Raw genomic sequence first — 12107 nt, forward strand, 5'->3', positions numbered from 1 at the left:
ACTGGCCAGCCGAGAGGCCGAGCAGAACAGGTAACTGTTGACCTCACCAGCCTGCCCTCACTGAGGAACTCTTCTGCATATCTATCCTTTACTCAGCCACAAGTTTCGCAAAGCTTTTAGGAAATTAGTATCTTTGAGACGTTTACCTTCCTGTCAAATAGGTCTCAAACTGATTAGGAAACTGTCTGACGGATCGGCAGGGCAATTGCACAAGGCACAGCTCCTAAGGAAACTGGATTAAGAAAACCAACCAAGCTCTCTAAGGAGAAAGGACAGCTGAGGTTGCAACATTCTTGGTTCTTCTTGGGTTTATTAAAACAAAAAATGGGAAAAACAACACCCTGCATTCTTTGGCATGCCTGAGATGGATAGCGATGGCTATGTGGTTTCTCGTTTACATGAAATAAATAAAAGGGAAGGTCAGAGTTTGGCTGGGGGTATACCCACAGAGCACTGTGCAGGCAAAGGAGCTTGCTTTACCCATGGGCCAAGCTTGCCAGAGCACGTAAAAGCAATCAAGGCAGTGCCAAGCCTGAAATAATCAGCTCTGATGGGAGGCAGCATACATTTTCTCAGCTCAGTGTTGCAGTAACCACGTCAGTTGGCTTGGAGCACAGGGAAAGCAAGTTCGTGTCTGCATGGAGAGTGGGCGCAACAGGCTTGCATCTGCCTGCAGAATACGATGTAGAAATACATGGAAGTTTTCTGTCTGACTCTGTTCAGCAGCACGGCCTAGAATACAAGGGGTATTGGAGGGCAGAAAGAAAGGTTAACTATGGGAACTGAATGAAGAAACTCCTGCCCCAAAGCAGTTCTAAATGAACATTAAGTTAATGGAGTTCATTAGGACATTGCAGCCAAGAATCAGTCTACAGCTTCTGGGGACCTGGGCCACTGGGTCTGACTGCATCATCATCTTTGTGGTCTTCAGTAGGGTTCCGCACAAAAACATTTTACTCACAAGTCTTCAACTTTCTAATAAGGTTCTGCTAAATAAATGTATTAAATTTCATTTAAAGAAAAACAAGCAAGCAAAACACGACAGGACTTTTCTGAGATGGCTACAGAATGCTAAGTATGATTAGCAAGCTGTAAATACCTCTCAGATAACTGTGACGCTGGGGTACTGCTCTCTGGCTGCATAAATGTCACAGCAAGGTCCGCAAATGCCTAATTGTTAAAAAAACCATGCTGTCATTAATTTGCTATGAAAACACAGAAAAAGATGTTTCAAGTTAGCATCCCTCAGATCTCCAAATGAATGTCTGTGAATGATTTTATCTGTCTAGGCCATCTGGTCTTCTACACAGAGACTGGGCTTTTCACATTTCTGGCTGTGGTTCTACATTTACAAACATGCAATGAACTAAAAATTTAAAAGTAGATGATGTGAAAAGGATTGCTGGGGCGAGTCGTATGAAAGACCAGGCAAGTGATCTGGGGACAAGAAGTCTGGTGTAGATGACTGTGCCGTGAGTACAGTGCCGTCTCTCGAAGAAGGCTGCATTACATCAGCTTACAGGATTACTCCTGGGGCCAGGACCGCTGGGAAGGAAAACTCTGGCCCACTCAGAAGATGTGAAAAAGAGAGGCTGGATTTCCACCTGACAGCAGTTTGCGAACACAGTGTTTTGTGAACTGAAAAGGCAACGGTGCTTTTGTTGTCACTGTCAGATTAAGTACTCACAGCAGGGAGGGAAAGTTCACGAGAAAACAGAGAATTGCTTTATTCTGAGAAGTAGAACTTCTTACGTGATATTACGATGACAGCCAAATCATAAACATCTGAAACTGGTAGCCACATGAACAATGAAACAGCAGAGAGATAATACTCTTCAGGGCTGGTGAAAATGATACAGAAATCATCACAGAAGCAAACATCCAAGTTTAGCATTTTGCTTAGCTAGAGCTGAGTAGGGAAATACTATGGAAAATGACAGACAAAATAAAGACCTGAGGAAAACCACAGTGTATCACAGCATGAATAGACAAATCATTCTGTTGCAATACAGAGTGAATGAGATGCAGTGAAATGATTCCAGCAACTTCCTAGACCTCTTTAAAACACACCATGAAGACGACAGGGGGAGTAACCAGTGACCCACAGGAAGACTCGAGACTCTGCAAACTCGGGAACTAGATATTTTGTTCCCAGAATTTAGAAACTCATTTTCTCCTTCTATTATGTATCAGGATTTTTTTTTTTTTTCCTCTCAGGGTTGATTTACCCATCCCACTTTTTATTATTTACTTCTTTTTAGTCAAAAGGAGAACTGCAATATTCAATTGAACCTTAGTCATTCAAATCAGACAGAAACCTTTTTCACCCCAGTGAAAAAGTACCTTTGCATACCCTCTAACATTGGGCATCCTGGACCCCAGTGCTTCAACGCTGCAGGGAACTGAAAGTCAGTCTAAAATCTTTCAAAGGACTGTTGGCAGGGAGAAAAGCGAGAAGATAATGTGGCAAGCTATTGGGAGTCATTTATTGGTTTGGAAGAACTCAGCATTATGGAGCCGTACTCAATATTACACATCTAACTTTACACGGAGTTGTGATAGAAACATTTAATATCCCCCACTACTCTCTCTCCCAGCATATTGAGCAAAACTGGAGAAGGATTCTTCAGTGACTCACCCTATTTCAGCTGCCCAAAACACCTGACCAAGAGCAAAGACAAGAATATTATTTCTGGGCTAAACCATATTCTTTCCACTGAAATAATACATAGCAGCTGCCACCACGTTTTGCCCACTTATTTGGAGAAGGACAAACTAACTTAAGTGGGGGTGGAAACCGTATTTAAGAAGATGTTTTCAAACATCCAGGCAAAGAGCTAGACACATTACCTAGATCAGATAGAAAGGCTCGTTACTGGCATGGATTAAAAGCAGCTCTTCTGGCTATGAGCTTCAGGTACATCCTGCAGCATGCAGATAAAAACGTGTATTGTCAAACTTCTTAGGTCTAGAGAGATATAACTGTGTCCTTTCAGATACAGGGGGATTTAAAATAATTTTTTTTAACTTTGAAAATGTGTGATATCTTATATTTTGTGTGTTCAGCATGCACATATGTTAACTGAAGGAAAAAGTCTTATTCAATGGAAGCTTGCAGGAAAAGTGTTAAATCTCAGTTTCTCCATAAATGAGAAATATTTTCCAGTCATTATGTCTCTTTTTAAACTTGGCACACATACAACTACTCCGTGCTTTGATCTGCTCATTTTGGACTCAGAATGCTGTTTGTACAAAGAGCAAGGCATGAAATAAGCCATTAACAGGGGCAGAACTGTAACTTTTAGGCCAGGGGAAAAAGCAGTGTATTTCTCAATTCTGCCAATATGAATAAAACTTCACATCTTTGCATTTTGTTGTATTTATCTCAAACTCACCGCTGTTCGCTTAAGGAAGAGAAAATGTAAAATAATTTTGAGAGAATTTTTTGCTAGCCCTGTTTCTTAATATAGCCCTGTCTGGATAGGTCTTGCAGAATTACTACACAGAAAAACATGTCAAGGGTAGATTCCACATAAATGATAAGCCCCATAGCACCAAAAGGCATACAGTTGAAGAAATCTGCAAATCTAAACCAACTGTGGTTGTGTGGTTTTCATGACTGACATAAAACTTCAAGCCTTGAAAAGACTATGAATATTAATTATCTGTGACCCTAGGACTCTCAAAACTGATTCATCCATCTGTGTTAACTGATGTCTCATAACAGATTTGGGAACAGGAAAATAATCTTTATTTCTTGCATGTTAGAGGGAGGAGGCTCTGTTGGAATCCTATCAACAAGTAAATCTGAGAAACAGAAGTTTTAGCACTTTGATGAGAACAAAGTTGGAGAAAGACTGAGAACTTCAGAAAACCCCATTCCTCGTGAACAAATCATGACAAGAAAGTTAGTACAGTTCCCTCAGAGAAGTTAGCCTACAGAGCCTTTATGGGAGAACTGTACTCTCTGAGTTTTAAAAAGCTTGGTCCAAGTCCTATCTTGGCTGGCTGCTCAGACTTCTGAATACAGTACTCCAGGGTTACATATGAATAGCTGAGATCAGTCAACATAGACAGCATAAAGACATTTAGAATGTCTAGATATCTACAAGCCAATCATGAAACCTATCAGGCTAATTATAAACTGCTGGCCTCAGCCAGTTATTTCCATAACAGGTTCAAGAAGTATTTCCGAGCACTTACTGGACTGCTTCTTTTTCCCTTGGGTTTTGCAATCTCGCCCTATTTACACTACTTTACGTACAAACCTCTTTGTTCATAGCATTTATTTCCTTCTGCAGGCCAAGGGACTTCATTTCTCTTTCCTAAAAAAAGAAAACCAAAAATACCCAAAGCCCAAATAACATTCTGTATACAAGAAGCCTGTATAGATATGTGTAGTTGGAGAAATATTATTCTAAGTGTCTAACTGCTGCCGATTTCTGAGTTAAATGCTAACTGCTACAGAAAATCATATCAGGTATCTCTCTGCTGTTCTTTATGCCCAGGATACCTTTCAAAATCTGCCTCTTCCATGCTGAAATCTCTCAATGAACAGAAGAAAATGAGGGGATCAAACAAAGTATACACTTTTTGCAGCAGAATGTATCACTTAAGAAAACTGCAGCTGAACTCTTTGCAATGACAGTATTTATAACAGATAAGAGTCAGGGCCTATTTCAGATACTACTGAGATAACGTGGCAACGCCATTTCTGGAGAAAGAGGCCTGGGTCCAGTTTGCTCACAGTATGGGCAAAATGATCTTGGGTTTGCACCTGCCTAAGTAGTCCTGTGCCCTGAAATCAAAACGCATCTTCACAAATACAGCCTTCTGAATCAAAACTTTATCCATGCTGCCTGCTAAACTGAACAAAGGACAGGCTTTATTTCTTCTTGAAAAGTAGGAAGCCACTACATAATGTCTAAGGATTGCAGTGGAGATGGGCAAGCTGCAAGAACTAAGCTGCTCTCTTCCAGAGCGAAGAGAATGTCAGCAGAGAAACAGTCTAATGCAAGGATCATTGCTAGCATAATGCTCCACTGCTGGAAGTGATAATGCAAAAAAAAAAAAAAAAAAAAAAATTTCAGAGACCATCCTAGGTCCCAGCAACATCCCTTTTTTTCCTCTGCAACCTTAATAGAGGTGACAGTACAACCATTTAGTTGTTCTTCATCTCCTGTTCACTGTAAGCCAAAGCAAAGGAGGACCTCTTTACAAGAATAGAAGGGCATGTGCTATTTACAATTTAAAAGGGGCCTGAACTGCCTTCCATTTTAGAAAAGGATCTCTGAGAGGAGCCAGGGAGATTGGTTAGACAAAGAAAAACATCATAGGAACAAACCCATGTGGCGATATTTCTTTGACACAATGAAATCCCACAAGGAGTCAAACGATGCCCAGGGCTGACAGCCCATGCTTCACTGAACCACATCTTAAACTATCAAAGGGAAAACAACTCCCAAAGATGGACAGATCTAGAGGCAGATAGAAAAACGAGGAGATCACAACATGCATTCAGAATTTTTGATAAGGAAACAAGATCAGCCATTTGCCTGCACACATACTTGTTAAGGTGAAGTACCTGCTTGCTCTGCGGGCCTTGCCACACACAAGCAGGGACACACTGTCAGGGGAGAAAACGCAAACTGCTTTCACTGGGACTTTTTTAAGGCCTGCAGTAGGTACAGAGCAGCAATGTGGCTCTTAGAGAACACTGTATAGCTTCCAGGCACAATGCTGCTTGATGTACGGAAAGACCACACTTGCTATTCTTAGAAAGGGACCAAGGAGAGGACGCCTGGATTAAGCAGAGCTCTCCTCCCTGTCCTTTTCACATTCACACAGAAGTACACAAACATGAAGTCCCAAGTAATGCGAACAGTACGTTTTAGTAGTAGTACCTCATCACAACTCCTTTTTCAGAGCCCGCTGTTGTATTTATGCTTACTCCCTCTCTTCCTTCTCCCAGCCTACTTCCCACTGCTTCCCAGAAGCAGTGACATTTGTGTGTAGTCTAATCTAAACTGGCAGCTTTTGTTTTGCATTTCCATTTCTGTATTGCTCTAAAAGGATTGTTCAATTCTGCATAAAATGTCCTTACCATTCCAGGTGATTTTCAACAAAGGCAGACATGGGGCTGATCTGTACAGTGTAAGTGTCATTGGCTGAATACTCAAACAGCCCGTAATAGGGATTGAAGAGCTCCTGAGACAGAAGAAAGAAGAATTCTCGGGAGGGGCCACTGTAGTCCAACCTGGAAAGGAAAAGGTAAAGGTAAAAAAGACAAAATGAGGCTTACTCACCTTTGAGTAAATGTCCTGGGTTTTGCCTACATTGGCTGCTGTCTAACACGTACCCCTGTGGAGTCAAGTGTTTCTAGCATGGTGTATCTCCCCTCTCAAAACTTGATTCTGAGCTCTAAACAAGTCACGATGCTGAACTTCACCAGCATTCAGGCTGATCTGGGAGGAATCATAACTCTGACACATCCCTTAAGTAGTTTCTTTTCTTTTGTTCCAAAGGCTTAGAAAACTGGAGGTACAAAGCTCAGCCTTGCCTTAGCTGGCTGGCTAGCAGAGGGCTAGCTTTTTAGTGAGTGGGTTTGAATTGCTTAGGAACACCTGGGTGCACAGCCCAGACTGAAGTAGAAATTGCTCTTACTCTCCTACACTGAGATGCAACCAAAGACACAATCTAGCCCCAAGGATGCTTTCTTAGCTATAGGTATAACCTAAAGGTCAATGCTGAGCAAAACCAAGTCCCAACAGAACTGTGTCTCTCTAAGATAGAATGGTGATTCCTCAGTTGTTCCATCCAAGCTCTTCTGCTTTTCTCATAGTTTCAAATACACGTGGTACACCTTAAGCTGTGCTTTGCTGTTGCATGATTTTGCTCTGTAGAGAGTCACCTTTTTTCCTTGTTGCTTTTTTTTTCTTTAAACTCAACTTTTAAATCAAGCTGTTTCCAATTATCTGAACTTGAAAAAAAAAAAACCACACCAAACCAAAAAAGCTGCATGAATGCATTAAACCCAACTGTGATGGATTTATTAATAACATATCGTCCTCTAATAATGGTAGGTAGGTTTTTCAATCTAAAATAAATCTACCCGTAGCAATATCAACAAATGATTTGTAGCCATATATCATGTGTGCCAGAAGATTTTCTGAGGTGGGCACTATTCCTCCTACTTAGCAAACGTAAAGTAAGTGGAAAACTCTGCAGCTGGATCAGAATGCTCTCTATTATGTTTGAAGTTATGGAAGCATAACCAACAAGGGGTTGAATGATTGATTTCTAGTGCAACTAGAAAGATGATAAAGGGCAGGCTGGCCCATCCTCTTCTGTTTTACATCTGGAGATTCAGTACTTCTCTCTTTGAGCAGCTTCAGCTCTAGGATCGTGTGGTGAGACTAAAGCCACAACAGCAAAAGGGGATGGTAATCAGCCCACACGAACCACTACTGCTAACCATGTAACAGATCTGGTTCAATTAACATTAAAATACTGGGCTAAGCCTGATGATGGCTGGAGTAAAGACCTACAAACAACACCTGTCTATATTCAAAAAGCTCCAAGGAGAGACCAGGTATTGCATTTCTGGGCAACACATTAACTCATCATAAAGCCTTCATAGTTCATTTTCAATGTCATTTTAGCTTTGAAACATGTGGGAAGCTGTGCCTGTACAGCATCACGTGGCCATACAGCATCAGCTCTTCAGTAGGGAACTGGTATCTTGGAGTCTCTCGAGCAGGACCTGTATTAGCATTAAACAGCAGAAACCCTGGGGAAATATATCTTCAGATGTAAATGAATCGGTGAAGAATGAATGAATATGCAAATCAAATTGGTTTGTAATTTCTCCTGAGAATACTGTGCCACACACAGTAAAAGTTATTAGAGGTGTGGAGAAAACAACATGACTTTGGCCGGTGTTAGCATACTAGAGCGCTATTCCAAAAACGCAAACTGAGGTATGCTACATGTTTATGCTTTACTTGCAAGCCGGAGGCAAAACCAGCTGTGAAAGACGACCTCTGTTAAATAACACCAAATCCATGGAGTATAAAAAGTAAGAGTTAAGAAAACCCCTGATACTGAGGCCACTGAGTGACTCTCTCCGAGACTGGTCACTTCTGTTTTTCACTGGACCTAACATGTCCCAGACAAGCTCAGCTTGGCAGAAGCTCTTCACTTGCCATATGCCACCTCAGAGCTGACAGCGTCAGCAGTTGCTGGACATGCTGAGAGCTGCCCCAGAGCCTTACTGTCCTGGTACCTTTCGAACTGAAATCCTATCCATGTGGGTTTTTTTTTTTTAAAAAGAAACTTTATATACAAAGCTATTGAAATATGATTTCAAGCCTTTGTTTTATGGAACACTGGAAATATGCACGATGGCCCTTCCATTATAAAAACATCTGGATTAAGCCTCAATTGCAACGTAGCTCTTGAGGTGAGCCGGGGTGGCTTTGAAAGGTTCTGTTTGGAATCAAAAGGTCAGGGGCTGGCTTTAATCATACAGGAATGGCTCATGGATTTGTAATGCTGACAGAAGGTCCCCCGAGAAAAGGCCTTCTCAAGAGACATCTATTACTTTTAGCTTCCAACTGGGTGAATGAAACTGTAAGGACTGAACAGCATTCTTGTTTCTCACTTTGGCCAGAAACAAGAAGTCCACATATGGATAACAAACGATCATTAGATGGCATGCAAAGCAAAAATTTTTGAAGCAAAACCAGATTCGTTTTGAAGAGTCAGAGTAACAAAAGGGATAAAGGTCTGGTTTCTAATTATAGCCCTGAAACTGATTCAGTGCGTGAACATGGGCCTGTAGTTCAGTTTTGCCTTCCAGCCAGTCAAAATACCTATGGCACCAAGATGACATTAGATTTAACCACTTAAATTGTCACTTTGAGACATCTAGATGGAAGGTGCTACAGGACAACGAAGCATTATTGCTATTGTTATTTTTAACAAGTGTTTGAGCTGATTAAGATGAGTCACGTACTCAGAGGTAAGACAAAACCAAAGATACATTACATAACAAGAGAGGCTCAGCCTTAGTCAACTCTGTAAGTGTTTTGCAACATAACAGCTACTTCAAAACTGATAGCATTTAGTGGTTCCCTACCCTTCCTCGCCAACAAACGTGACGTAGAGTTTGTTCCGCTGGAGCTCCTTGCGTGAATATGCCATTACCTGGTTGAAGGTGCCTTCCAGCAAGTGGTCACGTCGTATAATTAGCCTGCAAAGGGAGGCAGAAACAGAGATCTAATGATTCAGCCTTGTGTGAGCCTGTGAGGCTGAAGGTAAACAAGAGCTGGTAAAGAGAGACATTCATTCTCAGAGGAGTTAATAAAGTTGCATCCACTGGTGCACATGCTACTTGACCGTTACGGGTTTTGAGGGAGTTGTTTCATTAGGCTTTTCTATATGCCTCAAAGGTGAATTTCTTCACAATGCTCTGATTAGGTTCAAAGCATTGCTCTACTTAAGACTCTCTGTAACACCCTCTATGTACAAATCTGCATGGTAGAGAGGGCTGTGAGTTTCCTGTGTACATGAGGTCACAGCTTTCTGGGATTGGCCCCAAACTCTTCCTGGATTTAATCCAGTGAATGTCCATGGAATTACTGCTTCTGTAGCAGGGTAAGCAAAGGGAGTATCAGCCTCTGTTTATACAACACACCTCTCACTCCCCTGCCAACCTCTAAAACAACTTAATGAATAGTACATGTAAACACCAGCTATGCAAGAAATCCTTCTTGTTCATGGACATTTTCAGATGGATCTTCTAAAATGTATTTTGTGTCTGCCTTGCACTTAGCAGGACACCAAAAGGGATAACCGACGGCTAGGACTCCCCAGCTCTGTGAGAATATTTTGATGATGACGTTCGCCTGGAATAAATTGCTTAGCTTCATGCTTTTTTTTTTCCACAACAGATGTGATTTGGTTGGAAGCCAACCTGATGTATAAATTCAACCAGATGCCCAGGAAACACCTCAGAAACATATAGTCCTTTGGCCAAGTTGGATAACCAGATCGAGCACAAGTAGGTAAAGACTCAAAAGCCAACAAGATGTCTGGAAAGCAAACTCCACAACCTAGTGACAGAGATGCCCAAAATACATGAAGAGAGGCAGAAATCTCTCTAGTTCAGATCCAGGAGGGCTACCAACACAAAGAACTACTGAAAGTTAAACCTGCATGTACAGGCTAACTTATGTAGGGTCATACTCTGGTCCTGAGTTATACCGATATGTAGGTCCAAAGGATTTGGAGTCACTCCATCATTACAATGATGTAGCTGTTAATAATCTCTGGTGGGTGTTTGCCAGAATGGAGGATTTTTACTAGCAAATTATAGGTAGGAATACCAACATGCCTGTTAAATAGGTAGGGAATGGGAGTGTAAGAGAATATGAATCTAAAAGAAATAAAACTTCCGCACAAAAGGCTCTTGAAGGTCACTCTTTTGCGGGATATATTAAGATCTTATTTCACCCTGATGGTTCATGTACAAAATGCAATCTCTGGTGTGTTTCATACTCCCTATCAGTGTCTTCATTCATCGATAATGATAAAAGACAAAGCTACACCATGTTAGACTATTTGAGTGACTTGTCATAATACTCACTTAATTTTACCCGGACCTTGCCCATACCCTTTGGCTTCAAGTTTTCGATAGAAATTGCGCAGCTTGGCTTCGAAGTCCCTCCTGTATGGAGAAGGTGCTCTTGCACTTGCTCGCTGCAGTCCTGGCAGGAAAATGAACAGCATCCTAAAGTGTAAGGGGCTTTAAATTTTTCCAAATCATGCAAGCTGATGTTTCCAGACAGAACTGGCTAACAAATGCATTAGGAACTTTTTACAGGTATACTGTGCAGTCAGTAGTTCTACCTGGCATTAATGGAGTTGTAAGCTCCTATAATTCAGTGGTTGCAACGACTTCCAGGGGCTAGGTCTTCTTCACTAAAAGAACTGTTAAAAGCTCGCCTTGTGTGTGCCTTTGCGTTGCCTCAGCCTTTAACTGTGATTGATCTGAACGGAAATTCAAGGATCAGAAAGGCATGAAAAAGACTGACATGCCTAACTCCCACTCACTGCCATTGGTATTTAGGCTTTCTTTCCCTTTTGTACTTTTAAGAGATCTCTCTCCCCTGTATTGTATAGGAGATCTCCTTACTTGGCAGGATTAAATCTCCGGAGCTCAAAGCAACGCTTCTCACTGGAGCCTAGCACCCTAGCCAAGCTGGGACTTGGGTTTCCCTGCGTTAATCTGGCTGTATATTAAACACTTCCAGCTATCAACACAAAACCCCTTTGTGGCATCAAGAAGGATTTCTGTCAGCAAGAAATGCTACATTTTCCTATTATGGTTCACACATACAGCAGACTTTTAGCAATTTGGGACCTGCTTTGTTTTGAAGTCTGCATTCTCAAAGTAGCTGATTAGTCCTTTTGTATAAACAAGTGCCATGCCATAAAGGGTCAAAGAACGGATCCATGAAATCCCATTTCCCCATCTTCATTACAGAAGACAATAAAAATAATCCCTTTTATGAGAAATCTGGCAGAAAATCCTCCAGAGGAAGGCAAAAAAATTTTTTTTTTTTTTTTTTAAATTATATTTAGTGGGAGCACAAAGTATTGTGATTGACAGGAGGGAAGGACATTAGTAATCGTCTCTGCTGGTAAAACAGAAAGGCATATTTACATGCAGTGAAAAGAGAATCCCTTGTGACACTTCTTTTCTTCTGTCAGAGTTTCCCCCCCCCCAAGACATAAGAGAATGAGTGCTCTCACGGGCTATGTAACCAGTGGCAGAAATAAGCAAGCAGACAGTATGCTGCTGGAAATGAATATTTGCCCTTCTTGTGTTTTCACAAGAACAGGTAAAGACCAGTGCAGTTCTTTTAACATTCTCCTAAGTCATCTTCTTGCCAAATACTTAGATTTCTTTGTCTTGCAGGAGACTTGTTTATGACCTGTCCTGATGTAAAGGAGAGGAACTGTATTAAAAATGGTGTTAAAACTTGTTAATGAAAGTCAGACATTCTGACAAAACACTGTACTCCTATAGACAAGGGTTCAGC

General features: G+C 41.3%; 1 protein-coding gene across 9 annotated transcripts in view; it reads right to left on the reverse strand.

Moving 5' to 3' along the window:
- The window catches only part of HECW1 (HECT, C2 and WW domain containing E3 ubiquitin protein ligase 1), a 301696-nt gene that overhangs the window by 32894 nt on the left and 256695 nt on the right, over positions 1 to 12107 (reverse strand). For 8 of the 9 annotated variants that reach the window (XM_087766783.1, XM_087766773.1, XM_087766794.1 and 5 more), the window contains 3 exons: positions 10649 to 10769; positions 9140 to 9253; positions 6104 to 6256 (listed from right to left, as the gene is read on the reverse strand). In XM_087766783.1, the coding sequence (XP_087622909.1) occupies positions 6104 to 6256; positions 9140 to 9253; positions 10649 to 10769 (388 nt within the window). The remainder of the gene's footprint in view (positions 1 to 6103; positions 6257 to 9139; positions 9254 to 10648; positions 10770 to 12107) is intronic. The other variant, XR_015706691.1, reaches the window with a different exon arrangement.

This window comes from Nipponia nippon, unplaced genomic scaffold, assembly GCF_047370975.1.
Source record: "Nipponia nippon isolate SJK-2023a ecotype South Korea unplaced genomic scaffold, ASM4737097v1 scaffold_1, whole genome shotgun sequence".
In the NCBI taxonomy this organism is placed as follows: Eukaryota; Metazoa; Chordata; class Aves; order Pelecaniformes; family Threskiornithidae; genus Nipponia; species Nipponia nippon.